Source organism: Wyeomyia smithii, chromosome 1, assembly GCF_029784165.1.
Source record: "Wyeomyia smithii strain HCP4-BCI-WySm-NY-G18 chromosome 1, ASM2978416v1, whole genome shotgun sequence".
Lineage (NCBI taxonomy): Eukaryota > Metazoa > Arthropoda > Insecta > Diptera > Culicidae > Wyeomyia > Wyeomyia smithii.
The window spans coordinates 134863686-134890830 of NC_073694.1; the positions used below are offsets into that span (position 1 = coordinate 134863686).

General features: G+C 40.9%; 1 protein-coding gene across 1 annotated transcript in view; it reads right to left on the reverse strand.

Moving 5' to 3' along the window:
- Window positions 1–9377: 9377 nt before the first annotated feature.
- Window positions 9378–27145, reverse strand: part of LOC129723246 (ras-related protein Rab-11B) — a 30271-nt gene continuing 12503 nt past the window's right edge. Inside the window, exon 5 of the mRNA XM_055677342.1 lies at window positions 9378–11276. Within this exon, the coding sequence (XP_055533317.1) occupies window positions 11140–11276 (137 nt within the window). The 3' untranslated portion in view covers window positions 9378–11139. The remainder of the gene's footprint in view (window positions 11277–27145) is intronic.

The following is a 27145-nucleotide window of genomic DNA, read 5'->3' on the forward strand; positions in this document are numbered from 1 at the left end:
ATTCGACCCAGTGGTCTAAACGACGGAGTATCATTTTTTCCATCAATTTCCGGATACAGGATAGCATTGCAATCGGCCTATAAGAGTTGTGATTAGAAGCTGGTTTCCCTGGTTTTTGGATGGCGATCACCTTCACTTGCCTCCAATCCTGCGGTACAATGTTTTGCTCCAGGAACTTATTGAACAAGTTCAACAAGCGCCTCTTGGCATTGCCGGGTAGATTCTTCAACAAGTTGAATTTGATTCTATCTAATCCAGGCGGGTTATTGTTACAGGACAGGAGGGCAACTGAAAGTTCTGCCATCGTAAAAGGTGATTCTATCGCGTCGTGGCCCGGAGACGCATCGCGAACAATATTTTGCTCAGGAACAGAGTCCGGACATACTTTCCTGGCAAAATCAAATATCCACCTACTTGAAGACTCCTCGCTTTCGTTGACCGTTACGCGATTCCGCATTCTTCGGGCTGTGTTCCAAAGAGTGCTCATCGATGTCTCCCTCGACGTCTCGTTCACGAACCGACGCCAATATCCACGTTTCTTTGCTTTAGCCAAGCTTTTAAGCTTGGTATCAAGCTCCGAATACCGTAAATAGTCGCCAGGTATACCTCCCGTCTGGTAGGCCTTAAACGCGTCGGATCTTTGCGTGTAGACATCGGAGCACTCTTGGTCCCACCACGGAGTGGGAGGCCGTTCTTTGATCGTTACGCCGGGATATTTCTTCGTTTGGGCTTGCAACGCGGCGTCGAGAATCAAGCCCGCGAGGAGGTTGTATTCTTCAAGTGGTGAATGATGTTGAATCGACTCGACCGCTTTTGAAATCATTTCCTCGTATAACTTCCAATCGACATTTCGTGTGAGGTCATACGGAATGTCAATTGGTCGCATGCGAGTTGACCCGTTAGTAATTGAAATAAGAATAGGCAGATGGTCGCTACCGTGAGGATCGAGGATTACCTTCCATGTGCAATCCAACCGTAGCGACGTCGAACATAAGGATAGATCCAAAGCGCTTGGGCGCGCTGGAGGTTTCGGGATACGTGTCATTTCACCGTTGTTTAAAATAGTCATGTCGAAGTCATCGCAAAGGTTATAGATTAAAGAGGAGCGGTTATCATTGTATGGGGAACCCCAAGCCACGCCATGAGAGTTGAAGTCTCCCAAAATCAAACGTGGCGAGGGAAGAAGTTCTATTAAATCAAAGAGCAGCCGTTGCCCAACCTGTGCTCTGGGGGGAATATATATTGAGGCAATACAAAGCTCTTTACCTTGTATTGTCATTTGACATGCGACAACTTCGATGCCTGGAATCGAGGGGAGGTTAATACGATAGAAAGAATAGCACTTTTTAATCCCTAAAAGTACTCCTCCATATGGGGTGTCTCGATCAAGGCGAATAATATTAAAATCATGGAAGTTGAGATCAATATTTGAAGTAAGCCAAGTTTCACAAAGGGAAAATGCATCGCATTTGTTTTTATTTATCAAAACTTTAAACGAATCAATTTTTGGTAAAATACTTCTACAATTCCACTGTAAGACAGAGATAGAATCCTTCATATACGCAGTTGAATTAGGCATCGAAGGATACAATCGCTGCAAGGAGAGGCCATTGGGCAGTCAACTGCTTCAAAAATGATCTAACTGTTGGGAGGAATGCTGTAAGAAAAATTTTAATTGGATCGGGTACATTGAAAGTTTCAAAAATCCAGTCCACAATGTCAGAAAATTTCACTAATCCAGAGTTTGTTTCATCAACTGGGAGTGTAAAAGGAGCAACTGGGGTTTTAGATGTTCCTGGCAGTGCTGGGAACTCCTTCTGGGACTTTAAATTTGCCAGCCCAGGAGGAGTTTGCTTCGGTTTTTCCGCAGCACTGTTTGGTTTGTTTGTAACCTTCATTTCACTTTGAGAAATCTTAGGACCTTTTCTGGGAAGTTTAGGAGAGGAAACACTTTTCCTCTTTCTAGACTCCCCAGGATTGGCGTAAGATGCTCCCGCTGGTGAATCGTCAGAATCGGTTTCCTCAGAGGGCAACAGATCGAAGGGGTTCGAAGTAACGGGAGAAGTGGTAACGGTCTTCTTCAGCATGTCAGCGTAGGAACGCTTTGAACGCTCTTTGAGAGACCGTTTTATTTTATCCCTGCGCTGCATGTACACCGCACATGTCGAGAGCTCATGCAGATTTTCTCCGCAGTGAATACACTTTTCAGCGTTAACACTGCAAGAATCTTCCGCATGAGACTCCCCACACTTGCCACAACGTGCCTTATTGCAGCAGTAGGCGGCTGTATGGCCTAACTGCTTGCAATTCAGGCAGTTCATGACGCGGGGCACGTAGAGCCTCACAGGGAGACGAACCCGGTGGATCGAGACGTGGCTTGGTAGTGCAGACCCGGCGAACGTAACTCGAAACGAGTCTGACGGAGTGTATACTGTTTTGCCACCGATGATCGATGCTGACCGCAATTGCTTGCAGTCGAGCACCTTTACTTCGGGACACGTTTTGTTCTTAAAGCACCCTTTGGCACTTTGCAGTATACACTCGACGGACAGACTCGAATCGGTTATGACACCGTCGATCTCCACGTCTCGTGCGGGTATGTAAACGCGATACTCGCGTGTGAAGAGCTCAGAGCAAGCTATATCGTTGGCCTCTTTCAGGTTACCGACCACGACACGGAGCTTGTTAGGCCGGACCTTGGAAATTTCGGTCACGCCCTTGTACTCCTTCGTCAGGTCTTTAGAAATCTGCAAGAGGTTCAACTTTTTCGATTTCGGTCCTGCCTTTGGCCGAAAATAAACAGTATAGCTGCCCTGGGCTCCGTCTGGGTAAAGCCTGGGGCGAGGGGGGACTGAAGAATGAACAGGAGAGGGGGTAACAGAAGGGTCAGGGTCAGAGGGGTTCGGGGATGGTGGCGCGGGAGGCGAGGGATCTACATCCATCTTAAGTCTAGCGCACTAGCGCTGACAAGAACACGTACCTTTTTATTTCTCCCTTCCAGTAAGGTTGGTTGTCCGATCGTTCGAAGTAGCAGCCGTTACAGCCAGCAGCACCAATACAGCAGCACCAAACAGCCACCAGCAGCGAGCCAGGTGTGAGATCACTCCACACAGCGATACGACTCGCTGACACTGATGGCTTCTTCGTTTTCCTCGTTTGTGTCTCGTCCACTGCTGTAGCACAATCCAGCCAGCAGCCAAATCGGCTTACGCACCAGCTGGCAGTCACGATGCGAAACAGTTGCACAAAGGAACGACCTTGAACCCGGATTTATTTCACTCGACCAGGCAAACAATGCCAACACTTGTTCACACGTCTTTTGTTTTATACTCTATCGGACCGATCACCAAACACGTCCAGTACTGATGCGTGTTCGGCACAGAATGTCTCTTGCTTGATATTACAAGCCGTAATTCGATAGGGGTAATATCGTTGCGTGTGTGAGAGCACCATCGGTGTTTATTCGCTGGAAACAAATATCGAATGCGAATTGTGGAATAATTCGTCTAAAGAATATTAGAGAATTAGACAACTGAACAGAAGTGCGTGGCCTATTACGTAGTACCCTTCGGCTATAAGAGAGTGTTTCTGGGAAAACTAGCTACATTCATTAGTCGGAAGGTGAGCTGGATGGACCGTCCACAACGTTGACAGCAGTAAAAGCAGATACAGCACTCAGAAGTAGCAGCGGGTTGCGCCTGTGGCAGCCTTCAAATTAAATAAATCACTTGAGCTGTGGGTGGTCACCATGTCTCAGTAACAGCGCGGTTCTTCTCAGCGTGCCTCGCCAGACTGCCATTATTCCCCCACTGTTGGGGCAGCATAAAGATCGTCATCACCAAATCCAATTTTGAACAGCAAAATGCCTTTTGACGTAGAGCTACGTTTTACTTTAGCTTACCATACAGGGATGCAAACTGAAAAACTGGGACGAAATTTGTCCCTTTTCAAATGCTTATAGGTTTTCAACCGAGTTTCTTCATTCTTGCAGCAATCGATTGGAAAATATACACGCATCTGCCCAAATGCAGAAAAATGTTGTTTGAATCTACGAACTATTGCACTATTGAAAATTGTCAAGCCTTGTTGAAATAAAAATAACGTCCTCTGATTGGTCGCTTGCTTGCTGTGTGTGTATGATATGGTATCATGTGTGTATGTGTGTATGATATGGTATGATGTGTGTATGGTATAATGATATGGTATGATGTGTGTGTGTCTATGATATGGTATGATTTGTGTGTGTGTGCTGTGTATGGTTTTTAACTCGGCACGATCTGCCAACTGCTGAATCCGGTTCACGAAATACACAACCCTTCCTTAGTAGACATTATAACTCATTACCCAAGTAAAAATATTGGTTTTATCAAAGTTATATAGCGCTCAATACAGCCAAAAAAGCGCTATAAAACTTTGATAAAAACAGTTGTGTTACTAGGGTAATGAAACACTCAATGCATTTGTTAATAGTGTACGTAGTTCTACGTCATTTATGCGGTCGTGTCTTGGATACAACCTCCTACTTTTTCTAGTAAATAAACGTTGACCGGCTACAGGTCTGCAGAACGCGAATGACGGCGCGATGCGATTTACGGCGAAGTAGAGCTATACATTTCAACACATTTCGTCTTGCCGAATCGCATCGCGCCGTCATTTGCGTTCTGCATAACCGTAGCCAAATACCAAGCGACGCAAATACGTAATAATAGTCAGAGTATGCATGTAGATGAAGATAATTAACTTTGGATTATAGCGCAAAACGAGAAAATATTAACTCTTCAAATATACATTTGTGTTCTTCAAATTTCAGTTGTTCAATTTAATATCTGATGAAATGTCTGTTTAATATCTGATGAAGGCTCTTATATAGGCCAAATAATGCATCTACAATTTACTAGGTCCATAACTCTGTCGACCGTACTTGGGAAAGCAATCATATAACGACCAATCAGAGGACGAATTTTGTGTTTTGACAAGGCTTAAGAATGTTCAATAGTACAAGAGTTCGAATAATAAAATTGCAATTTCCTGCATTTGGTAGGAATCTTAGAAGATTTTCTAATCGATTACTGCAAAAACGAAGGAAATCCATCGAAAACTAACCGATTTATTAGCATTTGAAATTGGACATATTTCTCACTTTTTTCGGTTTCAGATTTTCATTTCACATCCCTATGTAGCCGAACTTCCTGAGAGAAGTATTCTACTTTAAAACACGCACCGTCGCATATGTTGCCATGATGGTATCTTCAATCTCCAATTCATCCGGTGTGCGTGTATTAGTTCGCTCGTTGTATACATACGGAGTAGCGAAAAAATATGACAAGAGCTGCCAAGCAGCATCTTCCTCGTCATAGAGTATGCAATCGTTGATGATTTCAAAGACTTGAAATGCGTCTTAAAACGACATCACGATCTGTTAACAGCGTTAGAGAAAAACAAAAACATTCGCTTTCTTGCAAGCTATGTACAGCACATAATCAATGGTTTATGGAAACTCATTTGGACCTGTTTGAAAATACAAAACTTGTGCCCATCCAGAACAATCTTCGCAACTTCGGCAACTCTGGTCAGACAGTATTACATATTCCCATTTCAAGTAAACACTGGGGGACGAAACGAAAGTGTTTCTAATTAGACATTTGAGGTTGACGGTTGAGATTCTGATTATGTGTGGATGAAGGGGACAAAAATGAACCAGATCGTTGTATCAATACAAATGCAGCGTGTGAAGTCTTGCTAACACATGCATTGCGGTGCTTGGCTTTATGTTCTCCTGCAGAAACACATAAAAGCGTGTGGCCGTCATAATTTTTATTACTTTTTGTGTATAATGCGCAGTCATGAGACGCAACAAGTTATAAAAAATTGCCCTAAAGTAATAAAATGTTTTCCGTTTGCGTTGGGTGTATGTTCTACACTGACGGATCACTTCTCGATGGGTCCACTGGCTCAGGTATCTTCAATAACAATTTAACCGTCTCCCATAAGCTCGATAATCCTGCTTCTGTTTACGTCGCAGAACTAGCTGCAATTCAATACACCCTAGGGATTATCGAAATAATGCCCACGGACCATTATTTCATCTTTACGGACAGTCTCAGTTTCATTGAGGCTCTTCGATCGATGAACGATTTTAAGCACTCTCCGTATTTCCTGGGGAAAATACGGGAACATCTGAGTTCTTTATCCGAAAAATCGTTTCAGATTAGCTTGGCGTGGGTCCCTTCTCACTGCTCGATACCGGGCAATGAAAAAGCGGACTCTTTGGCTAAGGTGGGCGCAACAAACGGTGTAATTTATGAAAGACCAATTGCCTTTAATGAATTTTTCGCATTTATACGTCATCAGTTGGCAAAATTCACGATCATCAGTTGGCAAAATTCATGGACTACAGGGGAACTGGGAAGATGGTTACATTACATAATCCCCAAGGTATCGACGAACCCGTGGTTCAAGGGGTTGGATGTAGGTCGGGATTTCATTTGCGTGACGCGCATCTCCGTCGTGTTGGGCTCGGGGAAAGTGGTCTCTGTGCCTGTAGTGAAGGTTATCACGACATAAAGCACGTTGTTTGGTCATGCCCTGTACACCATGACGCCAGGTCTAAATTAATAGCTTCCTTTTCTAAACCACGTGGTCATAAAGAGGGGGACGGGGGGGTTTGTCAAAAGACCACGGAATGGGGGGGGGGTTAACGAATTGACCACGTGGTCTTTTTTTTTTTGACTTAAAAATTTATTGTTGCAACCAAGTCAAGAATGAAGCTTTTGCATTTTAGAAATATAGAATGTACTGAAAGTTTAATAATAAAAATGTAAAAAATTCAAGCGAATTTTTGGCACTTGACCGTGGTTAAAGTCGCTGCTTTTCTGAAAAGCAGCTTTAAACTGCCAATTGAAATGTTTAATTATGCAAGAAAAATTAAATTTTCGTTTTTTGTGTGCTACCTTATTTATATACTAGTGTACAATAAGGTGCATGTATTTGAAAATTACCATTTTTATATTTGGGTTATTTGAGAATACTTTTAACATATTGGTTATATGAAGTACTCGTACTTGAATATCAGTTAAGTGTAATATCACTCAAAAAGACTTGCCTATTTATTTATTGATTGAACTATAGCGACAATAAATTGCATCACCATAAAAGTCGAAAAAAAAACTGAATGAGCTAAGCATAAATGCTTCGCATTATGACACTAGATTTAGGTTTTTGTTTTCAAAGCTTCTAACATAACAATTTAATTGACGAAAGCGCACCAGGAAAAACAAATTGTTGGAAATTTTAAAATACCTTTCTTGTTGTTTTCTGGGCCGTGAATGATGGTAAAAATAATTAAACTCTTTTTCAGCTCAGCATATCACTTACTAGTTTTGCATGTTCTTATTCTAGCATTATTCTTCAACATTTGTCTCGTAACCTGTTCCGTTTTGTCTCTAAGCTGTTTTGCTCCTAAAGTGAAAGTGTCTACCAGCTGGCTTTTAAATTGCCTATTTAATTACTGTATTCAGTACAATGATCGCAGTGCTACAAATAAATCAGTTCGCAACGTTTCAAACGAATTTGACTCTTTAAAAAATCCGAAAAAGTCTACGGATATAACATAGCTCAGATGTACATACGTGTAAATATTACTTATTGTTGTGTTCCTGTGCAATAACATGTTTTTTGCAGTTCATCAAAATGAAAATAACGTTAATGGCTCGTTTTCTAAATTAATAGCTTCCTTTTCTAAACCACGTGGTCATAAAGAGGGGGACGGGGGGGTTTGTCAAAAGACCACGGAATGGGGGGGGGGGGGGGGTTAACGAATTGACCACGTGGTCTTTTTTTTTTGACTTAAAAATTTATTGTTGCAACCAAGTCAAGAATGAAGCTTTTGCATTTTAGAAATATAGAATGTACTGAAAGTTTAATAATAAAAATGTAAAAAATTCAAGCGAATTTTTGGCACTTGACCGTGGTTAAAGTCGCAAGGGGGGTGGGGGCGGGGTTTGGTCAAAAGACCATGAAAGATCACGGGGGGGGGGGGGGTTACGGGGGGTAAAAAAAGTGATCAAAATATGACCACGTGGTTTAGGAACGGCCCCATACAACCAACGCACACTGTTTCCAAAGCTGCAAAAACGTGATCGAAATTATTTTGACCCAATAAATTGTCTTCAGTAAAGTTGTTTCATTAATTATTCTGAAGTTACAGTTTGGTGATCAATCCACTTAACAGTAGAAAGCGAGTTTTACTTTTTTCATTTTTGCATATAAAAATTCATCGTGTTCGACAAAGTTGTAGCACATTTAATGAGAAACAACTTTGTCAGAAACACCATACTTCTATCTGCCTATTTTAATGGACTTATGTGGAGTTTTCTACAGATTGCCACTAAAAATCAGTTCTTTCAATATAACTTTGATTAGTGATTTTCTACAATTATTTAATGTTCTATGATATTGTTTTTTTTTATAACAAAACAAACAATTTCTTCGAAGGAAGTTTATTTTTATCTCCGCGTCCGACACGGCGAATATGCAACCTTGCTCATAGGTGTAAAAATTCTCTCCATCTGTGAAAAATGCTCAGTTTACTAAGCCAAATACGTGTGCAAAGTTTCATTCAAATCAAAAATGGTCGATTAAATTTTCGCGTATTTCCAGATCATTTGGCGCGATTCTGCTCATATGAGAGTTCACGTAGGTGCGAACAGCTTTCAAAATGGGTCTACTACGAAAGGCTGAAATCCAAAAGGCTGGAATCACGAAAGGCTGAAAGCTACATTAGGCTGAAAAACACGAAAAGCTGAATCACGAAAAGCTGAAAAAGCGTGAGGTTGAATATTCACAAAGTTCATTTCTAAATAAAAAACACTCGCAGTCTACGGCCAACTCTATTGACTAAGATGTATGCTGTCCTTACTCGCTATCGCTCGTTCTGACTAAACTAGAGGATCACCCCTACGAGTCAGTAGACCTAGAAAAACAAACGAATAGGACAGAGGTGATTTCTGGGGGGAGGGTCTGCCCCTCGCGGCCTTCGGCCGTCTCACCCTGAATCATCTAGGAAACGTGTACAAGTGTCAAATGCGTATAGATTCAAATGTTGCCGAAAATTAATTTTATATTGCACAAACCAATTAATACTCAAACATTCAAATCTGTAACCTTATGAAAACTTGCTATTCAATTGTCCCAACTTTTCAACGATTATGATTCAAGTTACAAAAGTTTCAGCCTTTCATGTTTCAGTCTTTCGTTCATTCAGCCATTCGCATATGATACATACTTTTCAGCCTTTTGAGTTTCAGCCTTTCGTTACTAACCCCTTAAATTTAAGCTGTTTTTCGGAACATGTGATATATAAGAAGACAAATAAAAAGTATTTTATTCATAATAGAATATAGTACCTATACTGTTTAATAGAGTGTAATAGTTCTCTTAGTAAATGTCAAATCATTTTTTAACATAACCTGGTTGCAGACTTCCGTCAACTTTGAAAATCTACTTGATTGCTTTTCTTATTCTGTTTAATTTTAGGAATGATTTGTCAGAAAATGTATCCTGAATTCACCGAAAATAATTAGTGCACACAAACGTGTTATAGAGCGAAGACTGGTATAACACATTTGATTACTTTTCTGAAAAGCAGCTTTAAACTGCCAATTGAAATGTTTAATTATGCAAGAAAAATTAAATTTTCGTTTTTTGTGTGCTACCTTATTTATATACTAGTGTACAATAAGGTGCATGTATTTGAAAATTACCATTTTTATATTTGGGTTATTTGAGAATACTTTTAACATATTGGTTATATGAAGTACTCGTACTTGAATATCAGTTAAGTGTAATATCACTCAAAAAGACTTGCCTATTTATTTATTGATTGAACTATAGCGACAATAAATTGCATCACCATAAAAGTCGAAAAAAAAACTGAATGAGCTAAGCATAAATGCTTCGCATTATGACACTAGATTTAGGTTTTTGTTTTCAAAGCTTCTAACATAACAATTTAATTGACGAAAGCGCACCAGGAAAAACAAATTGTTGGAAATTTCAAAATACCTTTCTTGTTGTTTTCTGGGCCGTGAATGATGGTAAAAATAATTAAACTCTTTTTCAGCTCAGCATATCACTTACTAGTTTTGCATGTTCTTATTCTAGCATTATTCTTCAACATTTGTCTCGTAACCTGTTCCGTTTTGTCTCTAAGCTGTTTTGCTCCTAAAGTGAAAGTGTCTACCAGCTGGCTTTTAAATTGCCTATTTCATTACTGTATTCAGTACAATGATCGCAGTGCTACAAATAAATCAGTTCGCAACGTTTCAAACGAATTTGACTCTTTAAAAAATCCGAAAAAGTCTACGGATATAACATAGCTCAGATGTACATACGTGTAAATATTACTTATTGTTGTGTTCCTGTGCAATAACATGTTTTTTGCAGTTCATCAAAATGAAAATAACGTTAATGGCTCGTTTTAGTTCATACATAAGATCGATTGTGAAAAAAGACATACCGGCTTATTCTTAAAAATGATGTGTCGGGTTTTCGATCGATGATAGATCATATTTTTGAATACGCCAACAAAATTAAATGAGCGGTAAACCCGATCGAAAATGCGACGTATAGCATTTAATAATGACCGTTATAATCAAAACATTGCAAAGGAATATAGCACTCCGTGTTACTAAAACAACATGTAGGTTTGTTATTTTTTATTTGTCCAAAAGATTGACATTTAGAACCGCTTAAAGGGCTGTTTTTGAAAATGTAAGGAGAGATAATAGTAGTTTGCGTTATTCGATTAGCTGGTATTTATCTTATTTCCAATTTGACTACATTATTTTGTTTTATTTATCTTTCCTTTTTTTGGATAAAGGTGTTTGCTTAACATCTCATTTTAAGTATTTGTTTGTTCTATTTTCTGTTCCAAATCAAAAGCATATCACCGAAACTATTGTTACCGTAAAGGAATATCTTATTATTATTACTGATGTTTGCTACAACAGTGACAATAATAGTAGTATCAATAGTATTGGTTTTAGTAGATGAAGTTGTAATAGCAGTTCTAGTTTCTCTTTTTGCAGTTGTATCTATAGCAGAACTAATAACAGTTTGTATTGAATCTGCTTGTGGCGGTCACTGGCAACATTGTTTTCGCACTGAATCAGACGCGGGATTCGTCGGTTTCACGTCGATGTTTTCCAAATTTGGTCTAATCACGCTGCCATCTGGTGGATCTCGAATTTGTTTTTGCGAAACAATTCGATAAATTTCTGTGTGGGAAGATAAATGAGATTGATATATTTTTCTTTTTGTATTATCCATAAATGCTTATCTACTATTTATATACACATCATTAGACTATTAACGATAGTCATTAGTTAAGATATCTGTCAATAAAAATGTCAATAATTGATAACGTGGTACAATGGACGGTTTCTAAAAATATAGTTCCAGCGTCGATAATGGATTTCATACCAGGATAACATTTCTAAATATCGACAAATAGTGAATACTCGCGGATTCCGTGACTTATCAGTAAACATTAAAGTTTTTCAATAGTATTGGAACCATTTTCGGTATTTTATCACGCCGAGGATGTCAGCATTATTTCTTTCACCCAAATAGCCCTAGTTGTGCTAGTGGCCAACCAAATGTAAATAATAAACTATTCCTTTGATGTCAGATGTATACTTCCTGCGTAGAAATTTTCCGCAAGATTAATTGCGACGGTTTCCGATCCGAATATGGTTTTGAATACTAGTGTATCACGCAATGGTTGGCACCGCTAATCGAAAATTTAGCGACGCTGATCGCTAAGTCGCTAACCGGAAAATTTAGCTCGATAATCGCGAAACGCTAAACGCTAAACTCACATTAGCGGAACTTTCGCTAATCGCTAACTTTTTAATATATAAATAGTCATATCGCTATATTTATTGCTCGTGTTTTGTAAGATTTGGACCACTTTGATCTTTTTTGGTTAAACAAACGAAAACAATTACTTTTTAAAGCTATTTACAGTAAGAGGTTCACGAAACGGTATTCATATTTGATTTTGTAAAAACAAGAATAACAAAAGTTATTTAGCTTGCATTGAAAATAGATACTCTTAGGAATGTTTTCATAAAAATTCAATTATTATCTGAATCGAAAAAGTAGAACCAAAGTTGTCAGAATTTCAAGCGCATTGCAATTTACCAAAGTTCTTGGTGTGCCAAAAATTCAATCTAGACCTTGTGCTTGTTCTTCAAAATGCTCCTGTGGCTTGTACGATAACTGGAACTCCATTCTAGGGTAAAAAACTGACAAACGTGACTTTCGCATTAAAGTATGTTCATCTTTCGAAGCAATTTACGTACGCCATCAGCAATTTACAGTTTTTCTAAATATTTCTATTGTCGCTTCTCTACAAAATTTAGCGAAATAGCGATTAGCGAAATAGCGATTAGCGGCTGTAACTGACGAATAAATGCCCAAATGCAAGCTCGAACCATTTGTTTAACTCTGGCAGTAATATTTGTGTTTGGTGACAGAAGTTTGCGTGTGGTGTTTCATGGCCGTGTTTCCATAAAACAAACATTGGGAATCATTTTTAGGATAATAATTCATGTTTTTATTCGGTTTAGTATGATTTCACATGAATAATCGCTAAGTCTCAGCGATGTTGTAATAAGTTAACAAGATAAATTTCAGAAAAAAACTTTGGGTTGATAAAAATATCACAGGAGGGTTGTGTGCAAAGCCACGACCGCAAGGTTGAAGTAGAATACTTTTAGACAGCTCTACTTACGGCTGTACATTAACCTACGGCCGGGCGAATCGGTTCGCGCCGCTTTTCGCGTTTAGCCTGGCAGAGGCCTAATGCGCACGGCCAACACAATAGAAAGGTGTTTTCACATTGAAAATTAGACACGGATTTACTGGAGTAAGTGTTAGCAAATGCATCTACCGCTAATACCGCCGCTATCGTACGAAAGCGCGTCGTTTCATGTGGGGAATAATATCAACAACGAAAAATGACGCGCATCTAAGCACACCCGAACTGTTTCGCCGTGCCGCTTCCATTTACTTCCTTATAACATCGGCCTCAGGGAAGTACCGGCTGCACCTACCGCTGAGGCTGTTACAATACTGCTACTGGTACCCAAAGCTATTAACTTTTCAAATTAAGTGTTTTATTTGTCCTCAAAAGAACAATTGCTCAATTCCATATCGGATATAATGCAATCGCATCTCTGTAATTTAACCGACAGTAATATTCTTCTGAACAAAATGATCCAACTTTTCCATTAGAGGAAGTGCCGGCTGATGTACGGCAAAAATCTGACCCGATCGCTCGCGTTGGCGTTCAGCCTGGCAGAGACCTGAGACGTGGTGACCAATCACAGGGCAAGTGATTCGTTTAATTTGAAGGCAGCCACAGGCGCAACCCGCTGCTATCCTCTGTTACTGGTGAGTGCTGATATCTGCTGCTACTGCTGTCAACGTTGTGGACGGTCCATCCAGCTCACCTTCCGACTAATGAATGTAGCTAGTTTTCCCAGAAACACTCTTTTATAGCCGAAGGGTGCTACGAAATAGGCCACGCCTTTATGTTCAGTTTTACCATTTTCTAATATTCTTTAGACGAATTATTCCACAATTCGCATTTGATTCTCGTATCCAGCTAGTAAACACCGATAGTGCTCTCACACACGCAACGCGGTTTGTAACATCAAGCGATTTCGTTTGCTCGCTGTTGCGTGTTGCATCATGTTGCAACTTGGCAGCTGGAAGACGACGAAATTATGTTCATGCTGATTGATTGAGTCGACTTCATATTAGCTCTGCATAGTCGAACTAACTACTTCGGTTATGCTGATCGCAGCCTTTGCGCTGCCCCTACAGTGGGGGGTTTACTAAATAAAGTGAAAATTAGACAACTACAACAGAATTTGATTGCATCCCGCACAGAATGTCTGCTTGTGTTGATGCCAGAAAATTATTAACCTTCAATTATTTGTTTATTTGCCTTGAAAAAGGCATTTTGCGGTTCAAAGTCGGTTGCTGATCACAACCTTTGAGCTGCCCTAACAGTGGGGGAATTAAAATACACGGGCAACATGCACTGTGGAAGCTATTTCACATTCAGTAAATTAGACGGCTGCGACAGATTTAAATTGCTAGGATGCAACACAGAATGCTTGCTTGCGTTGTCAAAAATTATTAACTTTCAATGACTTGTTTATTTGACTTGAAAAAGGCATTTTGATGTTCAAAATTGGATTTCCTGATGGCAATCTTCATGCTACCCCAACACGGGGGGAATAAGGCAGTCTGGCGACACACGCTGAGAAGAACCGCGTTGCTCCCGAGACGTGGTGACCAACCACAGGGCTAGTGCTGCTGCTAAGGAAGGACGACTGCTGTTGTAGCTGTCTAGAATTATTATGAGCGGCTTCAGTGAAGTGAAAATATTTGTATTGTTATGCTTCTGTAGGGTATGATACATGTTTTTACAAGTTTAAGTGATTTACATTACTGTTTTCATCTTTGGTGTGCGAGTTTTGGTTTCTGTTTTACTAAGCTTTCTAATTTCTAGAAATTTTGGATTGTCCACTTTGGTGGCGCTTGATTGAAAGAAAAGAAAGGGAAACTACTTAAAACTACTATTTACAGCTTAGAACTAACTTAACCTACTATGTACAAACCGCTTACCAAAGCGTATTCTGATTGCCGGCATTTTTTGACAAATTTAGATTTATTTTCTGTGATTTTGGCATCTACTCTTAGAGTGGCTGCCTCTTGGTGGAGGTCTAAGATTCTGTTGTCATAGGGACAATCGAGGATCATCCGTAAGATTCGGTTTTGCGCAATCTGTATTTTGTTCCTGTGAGTTTGTGCACATGACTCCCACACCGCGTAAAAGACTGCGGGGGCAATTATTTGTTTGTAGACTGCCAGTTTGTTTGTTCTTGAGAGGCGAGATCTGCGACAAATAAGCGGGTATAGTGACCGAACCAAAGCTGAGCACTTAACCAGTGTCCTCTCCACATGCGATCGGAAAAGAAGCTTCTCGTCGAATAGCAGCCCAAGATAGGTAACTTCGGAAGACCACTCAACCCCGGTACCGTTCATGACCACAACGCATGATGGAGGGGGCTTCAGTTTAGGGGATTGTCGATAAGGAACCTTATTGTTTGGGGTTTGGAAGCGTTGATCTCAATTTTCCAGGTGTTAGCATATTCGACAAAGGCGTCTAAGCATCGCTGAAGTTTGTTGGTGATCTCACGAGGCATTCTTCCCTTGACGGCAATTGCAGTGTCATCTGCGAACAGAAAGAGCACGCAGCCATCTCCTAGGGAAGGAATGTCGGAGGTGTAAATGCTGTACAGCAAAGGGCCCAGCAGACTGCCCTGCGGGACCCCTGCTGGGATGGAAAAAGTATTTGATAAACAACCATTCAGCGATACCCTGAACGACCTCTGCCGAAGGTAGCTACAGATGATTTTTGTCAAATATGGTGGAAAGTTGAAGGCACAGAGCTTGTATACCAGACCGTCATGCCAGACATTGTCAAACGCCTTTTCGACGTCCAACAATGCCATGGCTGTGGACTTGGATACAGCCCTGTCCCTTCTGATGTTGTTCATCACCCGCACCAGCTGGTGCGTGGTGGAGTGACCCTTCCTAAACCCAAACTGTTCCGGGAGAAAGATGTTGTTTTCCTCAGCCACCTTCATTATGCGGTTGAGGATCAGTTTTTCAAACAGTTTGCCCAGCGATGAGAGTAGGCTGATCGGACGGTAGCTTGATGCTAACGTCGGATCTTTCCCGGGTTTGCGGATCGGTATGATCTTGGCTATCTTCCAAATGCTTGGATAGTAGTGCAATTCCAAGCATCTGTTGAAGATAGAGCTCAACAACAGGTGAACCCTGTTGCTGAGCTTTTTAAGACCATATTGAAGACCCCATCAAACCCAGGAGCCTTCATGTTCTTAGTACTCATCAGCGCTGAGCAAACCTGTTCTGTTGTGATTTTATGTTCTTGAGGAACGGTACAAGGGGAGTTATCGAGGTTTCGGACGCACTGTTCGACCTGGTCTTCCATTGGACTAGCCATGTTCGAGCCAAGCAAATGCGATGAGGCAATGTGATCGCCTACCGCATTCGCTCTCTCGACCGGCGCAACTAGAAGCCTCTCTCCGATCCTGAGGGGAGGAACCGGTTTGGGGTGCGATTTCAGTACTTTGGCTACTTTCCAGAATGGCCTGGAGCGGTCGTCCAAACTTTGGACATGAGCGGCTTCAGCTGAAACAGGCTCTTATATAGGCCAAATAGCATGTTTTCATTTGCAAGGTATATGATTTTGTCGACCGTGCTGGGGAAGCAATCATATAACGACCAATCAGGGGTCGAATTTTTCGTTTTGACAAGGCTTGACTATTTTCAATAGTACAATAGTGTGAATAATAAAACTACAATTATCTTCTTTTGGGAAGAATCTTAGAAGATTTTCCAATCTATTGCTGCAAGAACGAAGGAAATCCATCGAATACTAACCGATTTATTAGCATTTGAAATTGGACATATTTTTCATTTTTTTTCGGTTTTAGATTTTCATTTCACATCCCTATGTAGCCGAACTTCCTGAGAGAAGTATTCTACTTCAAAACATTGTTTGAAGATAATAAAGATACACGCGAAAATCAATTTATTGATAATATTAACCTTTTTTTTTAACTAAATGAAAAAAAAATTTTTTTACTAAATTGTGTACAACTGAATAATCATACTAATTTTCAAGTTTTTCCAGTATATTTTTGAACCTAATTGCTATGACATACGTTGATAAGTCTCCATAAAATTCCAAAAAATTACATAAAAAATTAAAAATTTTAAATTATCTTTTTCTACGAAAACGCAAATTTTACTCAAACTTTTAACATATGTTATAAACAACGTATATTCTAATAAACCAATCAATCTAATTATTTTACGTTTTTTCAGTGTGTTTTGAGCCAAATTGCTATAATATACGAAAAACTTTGTTGATGGATCACCCACAATTCCAAAATTGCAAAAAAATGGAAAATTTTTAATCACCTTTTTTACCAAAACGCAAATTTTCCGCGAACTTTTAACACATATTTTTGAAGGGCACAAGTAGGGCTCTCAGACACACTATCAGGTGCTGTGCTTACACGTGCTTACATTTAATGTTTTTGATTGTCAAAATTAGGAAAATTACGCATATTTTCAATGTGGCCTGCGACTGACTCTGTAGGGTTGAAATCTATTACCCATCCTGTTTTAGGAAACTGATTTAATAAGCTTTCAATCATATTTGAACATACCATGATAGCTTTAGTAGGTTTTTATATATTCCAAAATATTCAGAAAAACTATTTTTCTCCGTTTCTGAAATAGGTAACTTTGAGGGCATTTTTCAACATGAACCGTTTTTTGTATCAAGATTTCATTTAAAAAATATGGAAATATAGATAAAATACTACAAAATCATGTGCTTAAAACATCCTGAATATGAAATTCGCATTTTGGTAATTTTGGCCACTCTTTTATATAGGGACCGTCTTATGTGCAATGTACCGGTGTCAGCAGGATTCCCATCAGAAGTAACCTGTCGTAACGAGTTTATACACTCAGCCAGAGTTGCCAATGTTCCAGTTTAAACTGGATTCTTCCAGTTTTTTTCAAGTGATCCAGTCAAACAGTTTAATCCCAAAATCTTCCAGTTTTTCTGTATATCTGCCAGTTTTATCCAGATTTTTTGGACACTCAAGCTCCGACTGGTTTGGAAATATATTTAGAACGTAAATTTTGTGGTTTGATAAGCAGCATTTTCAGTGTTGTATCTTCTCGCACGAAACACGGCCAAACTCAGGATGTGTTGTGCATGGTTGAAATAGAAAGACAAGTAAGTTCAGCTTTATTCTAAAACTAACAAATAGGTGTTATCAGATCATGAAGAAAAAAAATAATTGCAATGATGGGTTAATGTTATATAAAAATAGAAACAATCTATCTCAAAGATATTATATATAGGCGGTGTTCGCACAGGAGGACGGCAATTGGGGAACTGAATTGACCGAGCGAAGCGGCAAGGCAAATTTTGGTGGAAAATTCATTAACTCAATTAGTCCTAAAAAGAACTGGGTGGGTTGCCTCAACTCTGGTCAGACGGTTGGAATAAAACTCCAATGCTCGCTATCGAACTCGTATTTTCCTGTTTCTCTCTGCTTCTATAATGATTTTCTACTTCTTCTGCTTCTTCTACGATGTGAACAACTGGGTAATCAAAACAAAACTGATGACTTGAACGATGCGTCTGCTGCTTTTATAGCGTCGCGCTGGGGGCGGGGTTTGGCGGTCCTCGATGATTGGCTGTTCTTTGTTAACTGCTGAAAACGGCTGACTTGTTGTTGCTTATTGTTGCTACTTTCGGCGTGAGACGGAACATCCTCCCCCGGTTGAGGAACTCGACACTTTCTAATCCTCACCACGGGTTTCACTCGTTGTCGTCGATGGGTAGAACGGATACCTTGTTGATCGGGCGTCGATAGTGAGTACTATTGGAGAAGACATCAACTGCTCGTACTAATCCATCATTCCCAGGATAAACTGCTTCAATACGACCAAGTTCCCAGTTGAGAGGCGGTTGATTTCGCTCATGGAGTAGAACGATCATACCAACTCTAACATTAGAGATCTCTCGTAGATTCTTCCTCCGTGGCTGCAGGGTGTTCAAATAATCACGACTCAAAGCACGCCAAAAATGTTCACGAAGGAGCTGTAGATGTTGCCATCGTGTCAAACGGGATACCTTAACGTTCTCTAAAGATGGTTCGACAGGAGCAGTAAGCGGACGACCGATGAGGTAATGTGCTGGCGTAATCACTTGTGGATCTGTGGGGTCATTAGAGATTGCAAAAAGGGGTCGATAGTTCATAACGGCCTCGATTTCAGTCAGAACAGTAGCCAGTTCTTCGAAGGTTAACTTCACGTTGCCTGCGACACGCTTCAGATGAGTTTTACACGTCTTAACGGCGGCCTCCCATAGGCCTCCAAATTCGGGTGCATCCGGTGGGATGAAATGCCACTCGATCTCACGACTACGACAAAACGATTTTATGGCCTCTTCAGTCTGCTGATTGCGAAACTGCTGGTACAACACGTGTAGTTCATGGTTGGCACCTCGGAAGTGAGTGGCGTTATCCGAGTGCAATTCGTGAATCATACCTCGTCGAGCTTTCAGTCGTCGAAGAGATGCTAAAAAGGCATCGGTGCTCAGGTCGGATACAGTTTCCAAGTGTACTGCTTTAGTTGACATACAAACAAAAACAGCCACGTATGATTTTACTATCGCAGGACGACGCGATCCTTGTCTAGTCCAAAAGGGACCGGCGAAGTCAACACCAGTTACAGAAAATGGAGGTGAAGGAACAACTCTTGATACCGGCAGGTTACCCATTAACTGACTGGTTGCTGTTGGATTGGTTCGGAAACATCTTACACAGCGACGTGTTATCAATCGAATGGTAGATCTAGCATTCAGAAGCCAATATCTTTGTCTCATGGCATTCATCAGACCAGTCTGGCCTACGTGGAGCATCTCGATGTGCATTTGTCGAACTAATAATCGCACTATCGGATCCTTATCTGGCAATATGACAGGATGACGATTCTCAAAGGGTAACTGCGAGTGATCCAATCGACCTCCTACTCGAAGAAGTCCATCGATATATACAGGGCGTAAATTCCCAAGTCTCCTGCAAGGTTTTTTGGCACGAACTCGCTTGATTTCGTCGGCGAAATGCTGCTGTTGTATGAGACGAACGATGATATCGGCTGAGTGACGAAGTTCACAGACGGTCAAATGTTTTTGAAGTTCCCTATGTTCTGGATTTCTTTTGCGACAATTTTTTACAAAGCGTAACATGTAGCCTGTGATTCGTTGAATTTTGCGAAAATTGCTATACCTGCTTAAAGATGACACTAAATCTACCCTCTCCTCCGGTGTTGTCACCATGGCCTTGAGTTCAGGCAGCTCATCATCTGGTATTTCTTCTGGAGCATCCATTTCATAATTTCCTATTTGTAGGAACTCCGGGCCGATCCACCAGAGACTGTTATTTCTGAGGAATTCGGGAAGTTGACCTCGGGACACAACGTCGGCTGGATTTTGCTGAGATCGGACGTGTTGCCACTGTGCTCGCCGGTTAGGTTCTGGATTACAGCAATTTTGTTTCGTACGAGGAGCTGTAGTCGGTTAAGTGGTTTTTTAATCCAAGCCAAGACGATTGTACTGTCACACCACAATACTGACCTTTGGATTGTTATTTGCAGAGCTGGTAGCACCTTTTGTACTAGTTTGGATAACAAATGCGCGGCGCATAATTCCTTCCTTGGAAAGGAAAGCTCGCTTAATGGAGCCAGCTTAGATTTGCTAGTGAGTAAACGAAGTTTTGCCGAGCCATCGACAAAAATGCTTCGTAAATATACGCATGCACCATATGCTGCGGTAGAAGCGTCTGAAAACCCATGGAGCTCGTAGGCAACCGTGTTGTCGAATATTATACATCTTGGAATCTGAATGTCCGTTAGGTACACAAGTGAGGCTTGCAATTCTTGCCACTGACGCGTTGTTTCATCGTCCACAATATCATCCCATCCAATTTTGAGTTTCCATAGTTTCTGTATTAGGAGTTTGGCTATAACTATAACCGGTGATACCATGCCGAGGGGGTCAAAAAATTTGGCAATTTCTGAGTATTTTACTCGTTTCGTAGATGGTTGCGAAGCTGGTTGATTTGGATGTGCAGCAATGCATAGAGTATCGGCAGATGGATCCCAAAGTAATCCCAACACTTTGATAGCTTCATTTACTCCACGCTCTTCCAAGGTTATTCTTTTCTCTTGCTCTTCCACTGGGATGCGTTCTAGGAACTTCTGGGAGTTGGAGCACCACTTGTGTATGGGAAATCCTCCTTGTGAAAGAAGCTGCTTCAGTTGTTGTTGTGCGTTAATGGCTTCCTCTACTGACCCGGCACCTGAGAGGATATCATCCATATATGTCTTTTCCTTAATGATGCGAGTGGCAATGGGAAACAACTCGCCATCCTCTTCGGCGAGTTGCACTAAGCATCTAGTTGCTTGATATGGGGCCGATGCGGTGCCATATGTAACGGTGCACAACTCCAACACGCGCAACGGTAACGATGGTTTTTCTCTCCAGAAAATTCTCAAGAATTGACGGTCCGACGGTGCAGCAAGTACTTGACGATACATTTTTGAAATGTCTGCGGTGAAAGCTACTTTGAATGTACGGAATCGTAGCACTCTATGATGCAGATCATTTTGTACTATAGGGCCCACTTGCAGCACCTCATTCAGAGAAAGTTCCGACGGTGTTGATTTTGCACTTGCGTCAAACACAACGCGACATTTCGTACTTGAGCTGGAGGGTCGCAGTACTGCATGATGTGGTAAATAATAAAGTTGCTGGTTTGGTTTATCTTGTGTTTCTGCTACCTCGCGACAATGTCCAAGAAACTCGTACTCACGGATAAAGTCCACATACTGTGCTTGTAATTCTGGGTTACGGATGAGTCGCTTCTCCAACATCAAAAACCGCTTCAAAGCAAGGGAACGGCATTTATCCAGCTGGGATAAATTACTTCTAAACGGAAGCTTAACTAAACGGAAGCTGACAAGAAAATGCGTTTCGCATTCTATCTCCTCTGCTGATAGTTTGGGAACATCTGGCACCTCCTCGACTTGCCAGAACTGCAACAATTTCCGTTCAATATCTTCTAGTGCAACGTGCGAATACTGGAGCGACGCGTTACACAAGGGCGGTTCGACAATAACACCAGCCACAATCCACCCGACATGAGTGTCTCGTAACTGTGGTAGTCCATCGGCTAGTTGAATCAGACTCGGTTTCAGGATGTCGAAGAATAGTTCTCCACCTATCAGCAAATCTATCTTTTTCGGTGTGTGGAACATGGGATCAGCGAGAACTACTCCATTCGGTATTGTCCACTGTGAAACGTCAATCTTGGAAGTTGGAATTATACCTGTTACCTTGGGAATTACTAGACACTCTAGGCTGGCGTTAAAGGAAGACACACGGGAGCGGAACTTGATCGTCACTTTATCTCGGGCGAGAGTGCGTAAGACATTAACACCAACGATGGGAACATTGGCTGGTTTTTTGAGAAGACCTAAGCGGTTGGCCATTTCTTCTGTTATGAAGTTCACCTGGGAGCCGCTGTCCGAAAGTACACGGCATGGATGGGGTTGCTTCTTTTGGTCAAATACATGTACTATTGCGGTTTGCAACAGTACAGTCCTTCTAGATTGTACTTGGTATGATGAGCAGGTGTTGGAAACAGACGACTCTACCACGGTGGGTATCTGCTCAGCATCAGCTTGCTTTGGAATTTCTGGAATCGAAGGCGGATTTGCCACCGTCTTGAAGGGAAGCGAAACATTGGGTTTAGTCTCTTTGTTGAACATTCCATCCGAATGCAGCAATGTGTGGTGACGTCGTTGGCATTTGTGGCAGGTTTTATCAGAAGGACAATTTTTTGATCTATGTCCCTTACGCAGACAGTTAAAACACACTCCAGCAGCTCGAATTTTTTCGTTCTTTTGTGCAGGTGAAAGATCGGTAAGTGTTGGGCATAGGACATTCCGATGGGAACCACCACAAATTTCACATATGGGTTGCGAAGTGCTAGTGGATGACATGTAACATTTCTGCGTCTGAGCCTTCGATGGTAGTGGAACTTGCTTCATCTTTGCTAAGGTGGTTGCTTGGATTTCAGATTCACAGTTATCCAAGATTTGACACCGTGTTTTCAGGAACTCGATAGTTTCTTTGTACTTTGGAAGTTCTCCCTTCTTCATTGTGGATTCCCAAGCTTGTCGAGTAGCGTTGTCGAGCGCCGAAATAATCAAAAATACGAAGAAATGTTCCGCTGTGCCATTAATTTCTTGCTTGAGATATCGCAGGCTTTCAATGTGATTGGTGGCTCCATTCACAAGTGCACGTAATTCTTTATGTGATGCTGACGACATTTTCTTCAGAGATAACAACTCTCGGTAGTGGCCTTCCACGATAGCCCGCTTGTTATCGTATCGATCCATAAGGACATCCCAAGCTAGCTCGTAATTCCCTTCACTGAGAGTTTTAGTATCAAGGGTTCCAGCGGCATTCCCGACTAGCGCTTTTTCGAGATGATACAGCTTGACGGCATCTGTATCTCCCGAATTGGCCATTTTATCATTAAAATGGCCTTAAACTTTGGCCATGCGGCATAATTTCCGTCGAATGTAGGAATCGGCATCTTAAGGGGTTGTTGCTGGATAATTACTTGTTGATTTTGCGGGTTCGATGAAGCATTTGGCGATGTCTGGTTGCTTGCTTCCAACCGTAACTCCTCCACTGCATTACACACGGCGGTATAAGTATTTGCAAAATCAGCATATTCCTGTTCTTGTTGATCCAATGCTTCATCCGATACCAAAGACAAAATCTTACTGTGAAACGCACTATATTCCGTGTACACTGCAGATAGGTTTTTTGACAACACATTCAGCTGTGCCAATCCGATTGATGATGATTGATGATGATGATGATTTTCTACTTCTTCTGCGTCTTCTACGATGTGAACAACTGGGTAATCAAAACAAAACTGATGACTTGAACGATGCGTCTGCTGCTTTTATAGCGTCGCGCTGGGGGCGGGGTTTGGCGGTCCTCGATGATTGGCTGTTCTTTGTTAACTGCTGAAAACGGCTAACTTGTTGTTGCTTATTGTTGCTACTTTCGGCGTGAGACGGAACAGGCGGTATTCTTCAAATTAATTTCAGTTGCGTAGCAGTTTAAAATTGATCGAATTCACAGATGTGACATAAGAAAATGTTGCATCAATTAAAAAAGCTTCATTTTCTTGATTTTGCGATAAACTGGTTGCGCAATTTAAAATTTTGCTCCTGTAAATGAAAATTTTCAGTTTACAATTTCAACAAAATGTAGGCTCGAAGTTGCTGTATTTAAAACTTATATTGGATTCAATAACCATCACAGAGAAGCACTCTCACAATTTATTTTTTCGGTATTTTGTAAATTTATTCGGAATCCAGTTTTTTCTTCAGCAATCTTCCAGTTCAATTGAAAATTTTGTTGGCAACTCTGCACTCAGCTGGATCAAGCGAACAAATTTAGGTCAACATTCTAGGTGTAGGTAGAATCTACAACGTGTTTCTGAGGTCACTTCTGATGAAAACCTGATTAACGCCGGTAAATTTCGACATACTCAACTTTGAACAGCTCTAGTATTTTTTTGGGACACCCTAGCTCTTTAGTGTCTTCGGCCAAGTTGTTAGGCATCAAAAAACCTACCATTTGAAGTCATGAAACCTTTGGTTTGAGCCATTTTGAGCTCTTTAGAATGGAAAATGCAAAAAAGTTGGTTTTTCCATGCAAATCTCCATATAAATTTGAAATGCAATGCGCCAAGCGGAGACAAAACCAATCGACTTCCGATAAATTTAGGATTGTTAGGGGCCCCAAAAAGAACAAAAAAACTCGGTTCTGGCCTTTTGCTATCAAGTTTCGTTTTTTCCATATAACGATTCCCCACCCTAATGCTTATTTGCATGGCTTTTCTCGCTATCAGCAACATTTGTAAAAAAGAAAATTCAACTAACCACTTCAATTACAACACTTTGGGTCACCAAAGGGTTCCAATTGCCGATGATTCCTGTTCTTTGGTTATTCCGGGCAAAATTCCAGCCATTCTGATACCTTCGCAGTAACCATGTATACTACTTAACAGCCGCCAGATAGAAGGGTGAAACCAGGCACGAGATGACCCGTACTATTTTGCCTTTCCTCCTTTTAACGATTTGCACTCAGCGTTCGTATGAAACCGGTACAGTTTTGAAATGAAAACGATGGATTCGGATGGTACCTTTTATATCAAGGTTTCGTCAGTTTTTTTAGGAAGAGAGTGGAGCGTAGAAGAAAAGGAAATGGCTAGGAAAGTAAAAAAAAACATCAGGAACAGAAAGCGACCTCGAGTAAAACAACAACAAATTGTTTGCGAAGTCAGATCGGTTGTATCAGTCAGTGTCGGCTGTGCTTGGGAAGAGAGGTAGTGATTGGTTGCTCGGTATGATTCAGACAATTGATGTTATTGACCAATTTTTCAATAGAATATTTCAAACAACAGGTTGTTTTTGTTACATAAACTTAACCGTAAAAGAATTTCTGATATGTTGATGCCAAAACCTCGATATTCTGGAAAGAAATGACTGATATATAAGTGCTCAAAACCTGACCACTTTTCCATAGTTGACTTACTGGATTATCAAATTCAGGCACCTATCTTCGATAGTCCAATGTCAAAAAAAAACTTCCACAAGGCAGTGTATGTAGTTGATCGAGGCGTTCCTTCCCAGTAGTTTGATTGAATTAAACACAACGACGAAGACACCAGAGGTTCGAGTCCCGTCTGGATGAGAATTATTTTTCCTAAGTCATAATCACACCTTCACTGCCCATAAACGCATAAGAGTCACACTGACAAAAACGTGTAACTGAGTAAAACGCAGTAGACGCAGGTGAACCACTGCATTTTGAAGTAGAATACTTCTCTCAGGAAGTTCGGCTACATAGGGATGTGAAATGAAAATCTTAAACCAAAAAAAGTGAAAAATATGTCCAATTTCAAATGCTAATAAATCGGTTAGAATTCGATGGATTTCCTTCGTTCTTGTAGCAATAGATTGGAAAATCTTCTAAGATTCTTCCCAAATGAAGATAATTGTAATTTTGTTATTCGCACTATTGTACTATTGAAAATAGTCAAGCCTTGTCAAAACGAAAAATTCGACCTCTGATTGGTCGTTATATGATTGCTTCCCAAGCACGGTCGACAGAATCATATACCTTGCAATTGAAAACATGCTATTTGGCCTATATTAGAGCTTGTTTCAGCCGGAGCCGCTCATAATAGTTCTAGACAGCGACAACAGCAGTCGTTCTTCCTTAGCAGCAGCACTAGCCCTGTGGTTGGTCACCACGTCTCAGGAGCAGTTAATTCCCCCACTGTTGAGGCAGCTCAAAGGTTGTGATCAACAACCGATTTTGACCCGCAAAATGCCTTTTTCAAGGCAAATAAAAAAATAATTGAAGGTTAATAATTTTCTGGCATCAACACAAGCAGACATTCTGTGCGAGATGCAATCAAATTCTCTTGTAGTTGTCTAATTTTTACTTTATTCAATAAACCCCCCACTGTAGGGGCAGCGCAAAGGCTGCGATCAGCATAACCGACTTTGAATAATAAACTGCCCTGTTAGAACGCATTCACAAAAGCAGTTAGTTTGACTATGCAGAGCTAATATGAAGTCGATTTAATCAATCAGCATAAACAGAATTTCGTCGTCTCCCATCTGCCAAGTTGCAACATGATGCAACACGCAACAGCGAGCAAACGAAATCGCTTGATGTTACAAACCGCAATAAGATACGGGTTAAAACCGTTGCGTGTATGAGAGCACCATCGGTGTTTATTCGCTGGATACAAAAATCATATGCGAATTGTGGAATAATTTGTCTGAAGAACATTAGGGAATGGAACAACTGAACTGAAAGGTGTGGCCTATTACGTAGCACCCTTCGGCTATAGAAGAGTGTTTCTGGGAAAACTAGCTACATTCATTAGTCGGAAGGTGAGCTGGATAGACCTCCACAACGTTGACAGCAGTAGCAGCAGATATCAGCACTCAGCAGTAACAGAATATAGCAGCGGGTCGCGCCTGTGGCTGCCTTCAAATTAAACAAAGCACTTGCCCTGTGGTTGGTCACCACGTCTCAGGCCTCTGCCTGAGTACGAACGCCAACGCGAGCGATCGGGCGAGATTTTTGCCGTACATCAGCCGGCACTTCCTCTAATGGAAAAGTAGGATCATTATGTTCAGAAGAATATGACTGTCGGTAATATTACAGAGATGCGATTGCATTATATCCGATATGGAATTGAAAAATTGTTCTTTTGAGGACAAATAAAACACTTAATTTGAAGAATTAATAGTTTTGGGTACCAGTAGCAGTATGGTAACA